This window comes from Rhopalosiphum padi, unplaced genomic scaffold (assembly GCF_020882245.1).
Source record: "Rhopalosiphum padi isolate XX-2018 unplaced genomic scaffold, ASM2088224v1 scaffold1, whole genome shotgun sequence".
Lineage (NCBI taxonomy): Eukaryota > Metazoa > Arthropoda > Insecta > Hemiptera > Aphididae > Rhopalosiphum > Rhopalosiphum padi.
Window position 1 is genome coordinate 3,955,161 of NW_026869996.1, and position 13,083 is coordinate 3,968,243.

Here is a 13,083-nt window from a genome sequence, read left to right on the forward strand (position 1 = left end):
TTAGATTTTTTTTTTTTTTTTAATTTAATTTGTATTCAAAAAATATAATCATGTACTTATTTATAATTTCATTTTATAATATTGCTTTTCATCAATAAATATTATATAAATTTTAAAATTACATGATATATATACATATAAGTATTAATTTCAATTAATTTATAAGTGGGATTAGTAACATTCATGCAATTGATTATTTAAGATATTTAAAAAAAAAACAAACTGCTGAGATCCAATATATGATCTTATTCATGAAGATTTTTATATTGGGTCTCAGGATAACAGTAATAAAATAATCATTTAGTGGATCACCTCAAAATTAATTTTGGTATTTCATTCATATTTGATTTGAAAATATAATTAACTTTATAACTTTATAAGTAAGCCATTTAAAATTTCAAGTCATTTCAATTATTATATTTTTTTTCAAAAATGTTTTAAGTAAATTGCCAAAATAGCTCCATGGTGGCGAATACAACAACCAGTTAAATTTCACTTTGGGTCTTATAGCGTTCAACATGTTAATAAATATTTTTGTTATGTTTTTCTGATAACTTAGTATTATCAACATTATAATTAGGGCCCGGATTTAAATGCACTTAAAACCTGACGCGGCCCCGCGCAAACACCGTTTGAATTCGAACGGCATTTGCGTGAATAGCCTCGCCGGAAGCCCTCTCTCAACCACAAGTTGACGACGGACGACGCCGACGCGCGACGATCCGCATCGGAACGTCGGACCCGCCGCGACCGTGAACCGGCCCTAGACAAAAACCAGTCATTTTCCACCGCACCGTACGCGACAGACCTTTTTTTTCGCCGTACTGTGCTCAACACCCTTGTTTTTTTTTACATTTGTTTTTTTACCACTTTATTTGTGTGATTGCTCTTCGCCTACAAATAAAGCCCCGTAATACCCCGAAGACTTGTGTTTTTTATTTATTCATCTTTCCCCCGTGCTCCTCCCGTGTGCCGTTCAATCACCATCCGACGCTACCTCACCATCACACAGTGACAATCGTAGGTACGCGTCAAATTGGCTCCCCGAACTGGAATCACCGGTAAGTGAAATATATGATACTTACCACTATACTACCGCCACCAACACCCCATTTTGCGACTCGCAAAACGTATCCCGACACCACACGACAAAAACGTGGTTTGCGAGCTATAACGGAAAAACCGGCGTTACGTAACATAACCATAAAGAACGTAACGATAGCCGCGCCGCCTGATTTACGGACGCACCGACTTCACCGCGCGCGACACCGCAAACACACGGGGAATAGGATTGGTAGGACCGCTAGAGCGCGATAAGGTATACACACCCCGCCAGCACCACCACCCGCCCAGCGTCACCACAAAACCGGACCGCCGCCGCCGTCCCGAACCAAAATAGTCGACAGGAATACGCACACACGCGCAGCCGCGACACCACAATCCGGAAACCGGTTATTGTGATCACCCCGCACACACAACACCAACGGTCAACGACCCACTGACCTACATACGTACGCAAATAGATTTGCCGATACGCGGTCAACACGGATCGGAAGAACGCGATACCCGCTTCCAACGATATCACCGACACTTGTATATTTTCCTTGAACATAACACCGGACAAACTACCGGACGTCATGGCAGGAAAATATATGAATGAGTTGACCGCTGCGGAGCTACGGTACGAATGTGGCCAACGCGGGCTAACGGAAGGAGGCGCGAAAGACGCACTCGAAATCCGTTTAGCTCAATACTTTGCGGATATGGGTATACAGGCAAATTCCGTCCGGTTTCAGCCCACGAATACCACTGGGCCAACCGGACTCGACTCGGACGTAAGCCAGGCATACGACGCCGGGCAACCCGAGCCGAGCACGGGCGGCCGTATACCCACCCAAGAGCCGTTGGATACGTCACGCCCCACACACGCACTACCCCCATCACCATATACCACACAAAATGCCACGGACCTCGTACAGGCAGTCCAGGGTATAACACAAGAGGTGCGGCAGTCGGCGGAAAGCGCGCCGCACAGGCACAGCTTGGAAGCCCGACTAGCCATGCTCGAAGACTGCATGGCCCGCTTCAGCGAAGACCAACGCCGGATAGCGGAGACAATGCGTCGCCTAGAGATGGGTATGTCGCGCCCGACACCGGATCCACAACCGGAGGTCTCCGCACCGACCCGCCCTCAACGCGCAATGTCATCGGGGCAACACCGGAACATACCGGAGTCGCCGCCGACCGATAACGCGCACCACCACACACACATACACGCAGCGAACAGCACGGAATACGGAGCGAGGGGTCCCGCGGCACGCGAGTCACCGGCCGTGGGCGACCACCGCGCAGACCGCTCCGTGCACTTCGATAACGCGTCGTATACACCCCACACCACCGCCCACCCGCATACCTATATGACACAATCATCACTGATACCGTATGACGATGTACGCACAGTGAGATACTCACTGCCGGAGTTCCACGGAACGACACCCGAGGACCCGGTACGGTTTATACATAAGGTCGAAGCGACCTTATATAGAACGCATATAGATAGGACGGGCTGGACAAACATTATCGAACCTCAGCTAAAGGGTGCAGCCAGTACCTGGTGGAACACCGTCAGGATACTGGACTACACCTGGGACGAATTCCGTGCGGACTTTTTACAAAAGTTCAACAACATGGACATTCAGTCCCGGCTGCAGACGGAGATAGTGTCCGTCCGGCAATCACCAACACAGTCGCTTACGGAGTTTTTCACAACAAAAAACCAACTCGCGCGCCGCATCAACAACGGGCAAGTCCCGGTGCTAGCTGAACCACAGCTAGTACATACGATAGTCGGATTAACGCACAGTGAGTACCGTACGCATATACGACTGCAACGCCCCAACACATTTGCGGACCTCCGACAAATCGCGGCGATTATGGACACACCAGATCACCCGCCCACACAAGCGTTAACGAAACCGGAACGCGACAGAGGCGGACAGTCACGCGCTCCGCGACCACCACACACACCGCGAACACGGGACGGTACGGCCGGAAGGCCGCTACCGCGCGACCCGTGCCGGTACTGTGGAGGGCCGCACTGGAACAGTGACTGCCCCGCGAACGCGCCGGCTTCGGGAAACGCCAGGTGAGTCGGCGGACAGTTGTCCGCACCGCCGCCTCTCCTACACACACACACTCACACACGCCATCAACACCAGCCTTCGGCATTATCGACGGGGATATAACCATCGAACGCGCATCGACACGCTCGGCGTTTTCACATATATCACCCGTCCACACACCTGAAATTTCTCCAAGTAGTAGGTCATCATCACCACTCACCACGACCCCCACTACGAAATTTACACGTGCACCATCGGAATGTATACGTAGCACAGAGGTAACCGAAACGGATGCCATGGTAATGGCGGTGCAAACCGCCACCATGGACTCCGAAATCGCGGTTAAGAACCAGTTATCCCGCTACTACACACACCCGATGTCGAATAGTGTTAAACGAACATGCCCCGACAAAATTCCGACCCCAGCGGTCGAGCTCGAATTTAGGTCAGGTTTCGTAACAGCACTACTCGACTCACAAGCACAAAAATCATATGTAAGCCCGAACATTGCACACACACATGGCACACCACAACACGGACAACCCACCCACGTACGAATGGCGGACGGACACACCACAGTAACAAGTGGTACCGCCACATTCGAAGCCAGAATAGGAGACCTTACGGTCACTTTCACCGCAGCCATTCTGGAAAATTTATACTGCGACATGCTCCTAGGACACGACTTCCTGGTAACCAACGAAGTCACCTGGGACTACACCACGAGCACTATACACTTAGGTTCACATAGGAGAACAACGGCGTGCTGGAAGGGCCGGACCACCACACACCGCCTTACACCAGACACCGATAATCTGTTAATACACGGTGACCCACACACACGCGCGAAAATCACCGACGTAATTCGCAACTACCCGGACGTTTTCAGCGGTAGAGTAGGTCGCACCAGATTAATCGAACACGACATTCTCCTTAAAAACCAAACACCAATAGCGCTCAAACCATACCCCTATCCACACACAAAACAGGCCACAATAGACAACATGATACGGGATATGGAACAACAGGGACTCGTAGAACAAAGCACCTCCCCGTGGGCCGCACCCGTCGTCTTAGCTAAAAAGAAAGACGGCTCGCCCCGACTGTGCATAGACTATAGACGGCTCAATGATGTCACTGAGTCCGACGCTTACCCGATGCCGGACCTCAATACTTTGATTCGTCAAATGCGAGGTGCCAAAATTTTCAGCATTTTGGACCTTAAGTCTGGATACTGGCAAGTACCACTTAACCAGAATGCTCGAAAATACACGGCATTCCGGACGAGTCGGGGTCTATATCAGTTTCGAGTACTTCCCTTCGGCCTCAAAAACAGCCCCATGACCTTTGTACGACTAATGAACGAAGTTTTGAGGGGGTATCTGGACGACTTCGTACGTGTCTACCTTGACGACATAGTGGTGTTTTCGAACACCACAGACGAACACCAGTGCCACCTAGACAAAGTTTTGGAACGTCTACAGAGACACGGGCTGACATGCAACACCGAGAAATGCAGTTTCGGAGCAACCGAAATCTCATTTCTCGGACACCTAGTCACCTCCGACGGCATAGACAAACAACCGGAGAAACTAGATTGCATTATGAACTTCCCCACACCCACTAAAATAAGGGACCTACGGAAATTCCTGGGCGTCTGCAACTGGTACAGCCAGTTTGTTGACAACTACGCGGACACCATAGCACCCCTAACGGATAGGCTCAAACAAGGGACTAAGTGGTCGTGGACCGAAACGGAACAGGCGGCATTTATGAAAATAAAACGCGCACTGTACGATTCGCCAAAACTGTCGACACCAGATTACGGAAAACCGTTCTGCCTACAAACCGATGCTAGCGAAATAGGAGCAGGTGCCGTTCTTTTCCAACGGGGTGACAGACCTGAGGAAAGACGGATAATCGCCTACGCGAGCAAAAAGTTTAGTGACACGCAGACTAGGTACGCCGCGGTCGAACGCGAGTGCCTCGCGATAATCTGGGCGACCGACAAGTTTAGACCTTACTTAGAAGCCCGTCACTTTGACCTATTCACAGACAACTCCGCCCTCACTTGGCTCCACCGAGCCAAAAACACCAACTCCAAGTTGACCAGGTGGGCACTACAGCTGGCCAACCTGGATTTCAAAACCACTCACGTGCCCGGCGTACAAAACGAAGCGCCGGACATGCTGTCACGCAACCCAGCCCCAGGACCCCCCGTAGACGAGGATCACCTCGAGGAACGGCTAGTAGGAGTACCCATCACCCAAATCACCACCACTACTAGCACGCCGGCCGACAACCTGTTCGCCACTACGGACCCGGGCAACACCACCAGCGAGCCCACCATAACACACGCTACGCTCGTGACGTGGCAGTCCAATGACCCCGACACACGTGACATAATTGACAACGGTACACCGGACACGCCGGCGCGCAATACCAGGCAAGCCGCGGAAAAAAAGAACAAATACGTTCTTACCGACGGCCTCCTGCGAATAAATTTGCGCGACCACACACCCGTCATTATACCACGACAAAAAATACAGAACGTGATTTGGACATACCACGATCACGTCCTAGCAAACCACCCAGGCTGGAAAGAAACATACAGGGCGATAAAACAGCGCTTTTACTGGAAAGGTCAAAAGAACGACATCCGACTGTATGTCAAGTCTTGTCACATATGCGCGTGCACCAAACCCCTAAACGCGCGCGCAGATGACCCAATGACCGCCAGAACACCCCGCCACCCCTGGGAGGTAATCAGCATAGACCTCATGGGCCCCTACCCGCGCACGAGTAGGGGAAAACAATATTTACTGGTTGCCACGGATATGTTTAGTAGGTGGACCGAGGCATACCCCCTAGGTACAGCCACTACAAAAACAATAACCGAAACGCTCGAAAGAGAATTTTTTTCACGTTACGGTTACCCCCGTGTGTGCCTAAGCGACAACGGCCCCCAGTTCGTAGCAAACGATATGCGCAACGCGATCGAACGGTGGGGAGCCGAGGGCTGGACAACTCCGGTATATCACCCGAGGGCCAACCCCGTCGAACGGCGCAACCATTACATAAAAAAAGGTCTACGCGCTTTACTCACCAACGGTAACCATAACACATGGGACACCAAAATTCCCCCTATATTATTTTCGATCAGGAATAGACGCAACGTCCAAACAGGATACCCCCCCTCGGTACTCGTCCTCGGCAGAGAGGGCAAACGACCGGGTGATTGGGCCCTGAGTAGGACAACTGCCGACCCGATCGAACACATAAATAGGGAGAGGGAAAAGCGTGAGAAAGACGTACTGGACATACCACCGGTAACCGGTGGCCAGACGCAACCCACATATAAAACAGGTGACGTCGTTTACTACAAAGCGCATCACCTGTCAAAAGCGCACGACAAATTTCACGCCGGTTTCGCACCAAAATGGTGGGGACCGGTAAGACTACACAAACGCGTAGGAAAAGGTGTATTCCTCACGGACCAACAACCACCGCGCAAAATTCACGTGTCATGTCTGAAACGCGCGCCAACCACAACCCACCCACACCCCAACACCACCACAAAACAATAACGGCAGGTAACGCTAATTATTGGTTATTTTATTTTGTTTTCATCACCCACAAACAGTCGACAACAGCACAAGGATGAATACAAAGCCACAGTCAACAGCAACCACCACCCCCCTACAGCAAGCCGCAGAACTGCTGGAACGCACCCAGCAGTTACTGAAGGTAGCTACCGCGGAGGCAGCCGCCCATGCGACTACGGCAGCACGGGTGCGCCGGATGTCCACGGCAGAGCTACGCCGGGACCCGGTACTGTGGGCAGCCTACACCCGCGGGTGGGACGACCGCACGTCGGTCTTCCGCAAGGCGACCGACGTGGGTCCGACACCCGCGGTGACCGACAGGTCCCGGAGCCCTAGACGGCACGTACAGCCGGCTGGCACACCGCGACCGCCCCCGATGCCGCAGTCCGCACGGCTGATCCGCCCACCCCCGCAACCACTCATGGCAGCACCGGTCCCACGACCGAGGACATCGACGAAACCGCCCGCGCCGATCACAGATGAGGCTAAAACAGCAAAGCCGAAAACGGTAACGCCGATGTCGTCGCGGCAGCGCCGGAGCATCGCAAGGAAGCGGAAATTTGTGGACAAGAAGAAGCCTGCCGACCCCACCTCCTCTCAGCAATTCCGCCTGGAGAAACCGGCGTCCACAACCCCAGAACCGGCAACATGTCCAAGGTCACTGGAGGCGACCGACAAACCTGTCCCCGAGACCGAGGCACCGGAGGTAGTAATACCTACCGGACAAGCCGAGGCCACGGAGCAGCCAGCCACCGACTCCCCAAAACCGGCCGATATGGAAATATCGCCGGATGAGGAGGCGGAGCTGCTGTGCGACATGGATGTCGGTCCACCAGACGACGTGGACATGGAAACCGTGTTCCAGAACTAACCCCGCCCCCACGACGCCACCACAACAGGACTAGACAGGCCGGAGTGAGACCGCTGCACCCAGCCGGAATACCCCTCCTCCGGAACCTATCTACCCCAACCACCCAACCACCCACACAGCCACCCACACAACCACCCACACAGCCACCGGATGCGGCCGGACAACCGCCGTCACTGGTGGTTTGGGGGGGGGAGTATGACGCGGCCCCGCGCAAACACCGTTTGAATTCGAACGGCATTTGCGTGAATAGCCTCGCCGGAAGCCCTCTCTCAACCACAAGTTGACGACGGACGACGCCGACGCGCGACGATCCGCATCGGAACGTCGGACCCGCCGCGACCGTGAACCGGCCCTAGACAAAAACCAGTCATTTTCCACCGCACCGTACGCGACAGACCTTTTTTTTCGCCGTACTGTGCTCAACACCCTTGTTTTTTTTTACATTTGTTTTTTTACCACTTTATTTGTGTGATTGCTCTTCGCCTACATATAAAGCCCCGTAATACCCCGAAGACTTGTGTTTTTTATTTATTCATCTTTCCCCCGTGCTCCTCCCGTGTGCCGTTCAATCACCATCCGACGCTACCTCACCATCACACAGTGACAATCGTAGGTACGCGTCAAACCATACAGATATGCTCTAAAAAATAGCCAAAAATGCCCTTAAAAAATGCATTTTACCACAAAAATGACCTTAAAAATGCACTTAAAAAATACAATTTACCACAAAAATGACCTTAAAAATGCCATATATATTTTTTTATACAAATTGTAATTTATAAATGACATAATAATTATTTTATTAAAAAAAAACTGAAAATTTGAAATATTGACTGATATGATGTTGACACGCATGTTTTGGCCGTTTTAGGGGAAATATTATTCATTCTAAACATACCAAAATATACACTTAAGATTATGTTAAATTCTACGTTAAGCTATTTTACCTATAAAATGTTCAGCATTGCATTGAACAATAATATATTGTTTAATATTTTCAAACACCAACGATCTTCTGTTGTCCGAAAGAATATTTTTATATGTTGAAAAACTTCGTTCGACGTCCACTGATGTTATAGGAGCATATTTAAAATGACAAATGTCATCTGGTGACAAATGTCTATATATTATACTTGTATATTATACAAATATGCATTAAAAACGAAAAAAGCTAAACTATGTTCTAAAAATGAAAAAATATTGAAATATGCAAAAAAAAGCAAAAAAATGCAAAATAAAAATTTCACCTTTGAAGTCTCTGTTACATGAATCAAATTATAAACTTGGAAAGCATTGTCTAGGATTAATCAAAAAATGATGCATTTTGCATTGGAATCCGGGCCCTAATTATAATATACCTATTTAATTGAAGACTTTTATGTTCAGTATCTCATTAAAAACAATTGAGAATTAAAGTTCTTACTCTGGAATAAACATAAATTTATTTTTCATTTTTCAATATAATATAAAAATGTTAAAACAACAAACAAAACCATATCTTAGTTACAATCTTTTTTTTTAAATAACAAATAAAAAAAAACTAATCCCAAATGCGAATAGCTAAGGTGTATTCTATATTGGAAAGGGGACAACGCTTATCAAGTAACTGGTTTACACATTCTTCACAATACACTTTGTGCCCACAAGGTACAAGTGCGTGTGTTCTTGCATTATCCCTACATACAACACACACTATTTCAGTGTTAAGACTTACTTCAGGGAGGTAAGTATTAACTTGGACATATGGAATATCCAGAGGTTCATCCCTACCATATACTTCCTGCCACATAACTAACGCCAGGTCTTCCGGAACAAAAAAATCACGTTCATCCCCTGGTATAGAGTTTAAAGACATATTAGAGTATCAAAAATACAGAATTATAAATATTTTAATTTTCTTACAGTCGTGTTCTTCTGTCTCTGGATTTTCAACTATAGCTCTATTAGGAAGCTCTTGAAGTTGAAAAAACACAACAAAATAATAATTAAGAACAATAATATTATTTTATTTATAAATAATAATACTAATATATTCTTACGATTAGCAGTCGACAGTGAATCGTCTGAATCATCAATCACTACTAGTTGCCTTCTCGGTCTTAAAATAAACGAATCCAAGCTCTCATTGGAATCAAGATGTTCATCTTGAGTTTCATTGTCTTCATGATCTGTATAGGGTAGATTACTATGAATTGCTGAAAACAATAATTTGAACAATTTTTATTTATTTAAATACCTAATAATAATAATAATAATAATATATTCTTACAATGAGGAGCTTGTACAGCATCATCTAGATTTTCTAATAATTGCTGCCCTGGGCTAGAAATAAATGAATCCAAGCTCTCATTTGAATTTTCCCTAGATACTAAATATTCTGTAATTAGCATTATAATTTGTTAAAAATAATTTTAATTTGTAATTATTAAAAAATAATAATTTGTTCTTACCTTGATCGGCATGATCTGATTCATCTTGTAGTTGTACATTTACAGTTTCATCTTGTTGATGTAGTGGTTCATTGTCCCTAGTATTGTGCGACTGGTTATCGGCTTGCTGTATATTTATGGCAAAATGTCGTTGGCGTTCTTCATAAGAAGCCACTGTATAAGAACACCGGTTCAGAAATTCTTTGGTGCTTATAAGACCTAATTTAAGTTGTCTAGTAGCATGTTGAATGCGCTCACTATTGACAATATATCTAATTCTTGTATTCCTTGTCGGAGTTAAACCATTTTGTAGTTGATTAACTACAATATTATAGTTTCTAATTAAATCACATAGTTTATCTGTAAATAGAAACATACATAAAATATTTTAAATGTTATTTAGTAATTGCTAATTACTTATTATATCCAACAAATCAATTTGTACTACTTCTCTACAATGTAGAGAAGTAGTACAAATGTCATAATAATATTGATATTATGTCATAATAAAGTATTGCCCAAAACGCCAAAACCGATAGTTATAATATAACATACATTACATATTATGTAATATACTAGTTTATTTATTTATTTTAATATCACAGATTTTTTAAGATGAATATAAAGTATAAACTGACAGTTAATGTACAAAAAAGAAAAAAAATATTATTATAGTTAATTTATTGAATACCTAGTAGTGGCTAAAATTATTGATTGGGAATGATAAAATAATATAATATGATCTTTACAGGAATACAAATTAACTGTACTATGAATATTATTTGTATTTACCTCAAAGTTAATTTCTATAAAAGAATCATTGATGTTATTTAATATTTTTTTTTTAAAAGAAAAGTAACAACTATTTCTTCTTTCTTTGACATTTTAAATTTAAAAAGCCTAAAACTGAGATCACCAATATAGTTAGAACGTGGTAGCCTTTCAGTTGTTACACTTAAATAAAATATTTTGGTATATTATATTATAAAATTGTATATCTTTTTGATTAGTATGACTAATATGATAAGACTATTACTAAAATAATAACCCTTTATATATAGAGATCTTATTCTAATAAGTGACATGCATTAGCATTTGGAAGAGTTTATATTTTAAAATCATTAAACTTTAATCAGTTGAGTTTAGTACAAAGAAAGTGATTTATTTTGTTTTGGATATTATATGGGTAAATACAAGAGTAAAAAAGATACTATATTTTAATTTTAAAGCAACATAAACAATTTTAATTTAAAAAAAAACAGTTATAAACAAAATTTTAATCTTTAAAACTAAAATTATGAATTTAACAATATGCCATAACAAATTTATAAGTGTAGATCAACACTTACTCAAAAACACCCAGATGTTTGGATGAGCTACCCCAAATGAATATCTTAGTTTATTATGAAAAGATTCTATGTGGTTATTTGTTCTTCTTGCCTGATCACAAACTGAGATTATTTCCACACCCACTCTGTGTATCCAAAATCTAAAGAAAATATTTTCATATAGTTATAGTATACATTGTAGTCATTGTACCTATATCTTTAATTTTACCAACTTAATTTCCCTAAAATAATTTTTTACACACCTTTCATAATAATCGAATAAACTATTCATATCTATTAAATTTCTTCTTGCATACCTCTTGATTATTAACAAAAATTATAGTAAATATTAGGTATGTTTACGTTGAAATAATTAACTTATTTATACCTATATTTCAGGTGCTGAACATTTACCAATAATGAAGGATATCAAAAATTCATCAAGGTGTCGTTTTATAGGTTGTAAAAAAAAAAACTAAGATTCAATGCAGTGAATGTTCTATGTATTTTTGCATTACCACAAGCAATAATTGTTTTTTTAATTTCCATAAAACATAATTTAAATTTTGTAAATAAATATTTTATTTTAGCTTTATAGTTATAAGGTCATAACTTAAGTTTTTATCAAGTCAATTTTATTATTATTTTATGTCTAACACCAGTTACTATTATTCTTTTAAGTTTATTATTCAAATAAAGGCATCAACTATAAAACTTTGCTAAATATTACTAATAATTTATTAGACAAGTTATTTCTAGTGTTAATATGTTGTTGTAGTAACAACTACCTAATGTCCATTGTAATGGACATTTTTCGGCGCGTATTTTATACGTGAAGGGAGAATGATAAAAATGTTTATATTATTTATTATTGTTCCTTATCATATTTAGTTTAGTTCCCTAAGATTTTTTTCTTCCCAAAATATTTGTTTTAAAGCAAATACAAAAGTCTAATTCAAAAATTCTCGCGAATTATTATTTTGGAAATTTTATCTTACCAATGTTTACGATTTTACGCATTTACGCATGCATGCGCGAAACGCTGTATACTTTACTCTCCTACGTTTTCGTATTTGATTGTCGCCTTTTGGCTCTTATTAATTTTTTTTCTTGTTATAATATTATTATCTAAAGTAGTTTTGATGAAAAATTTAGATTATACTTAGATTATTATATTTAACGACTTTCAAAAGGCAATAAGACTGATAAATAATAATGTTTTATTTTCGTGAATAAATCCTTAATAATAACAAATTAACACAATATCTCAACTTGATATCACAATATCCCAATAGCGTAACTAGGGGGTGGGCTGAAGGGGCTGCACCCCCCCCCCCCCCCGAAATATCAAGAAAATTTAAAAATTATTTTAATTTTTAATATGAAAATATGAAAATAATCACTACAAAAAACTTAAATTGTACATAATTCCAAAAATTGATCAGCCCTTCCCAAAAAAAATCCTTGCTACGCCACTGCAATATCCCTAGGCAGTGACTACGCATGTATCGGCACTCGTCGCTATGCTCCTCGGCGCAAATCGAAAATATCCCTCGACTTGTTATGTAAAACCACCTCATTTAGGTAACAGGGTAAATATTAAAATATGTATTAATAAACATAAATATTAATACGAAGACGTAGGAAAGCAAAGTATACAGCGTTTTGAGTATGGATGCGTAAATACGTAAAATCGTAAACTTTGGAAAGAAAGAACTTCCAAAATAA

The 13,083-nt window shown here is 42.8% G+C and overlaps 1 protein-coding gene across 1 annotated transcript; it reads left to right on the top strand.

Annotated features, from left to right (window-relative positions):
- Positions 1 to 787: 787 nt before the first annotated feature.
- Positions 788 to 7,962, top strand: LOC132931328 (uncharacterized). Its single transcript, XM_060997384.1, has 2 exons — positions 788 to 1,061; positions 6,766 to 7,962. The coding sequence occupies exon 2, from the start codon at positions 6,783 to 6,785 to the stop codon at positions 7,596 to 7,598; it is 816 nt and encodes a 271-aa protein (XP_060853367.1). The 5' UTR covers positions 788 to 1,061; positions 6,766 to 6,782; the 3' UTR covers positions 7,599 to 7,962.
- Positions 7,963 to 13,083: the final 5,121 nt, after the last annotated feature.

Coding starts and splice junctions, on each gene's coding strand:
- LOC132931328 (XM_060997384.1), top strand. CDS start 6,783: ATGAATACAAAGCCACAGTCAACAGCAACCACCACCCCCCTACAGCAA.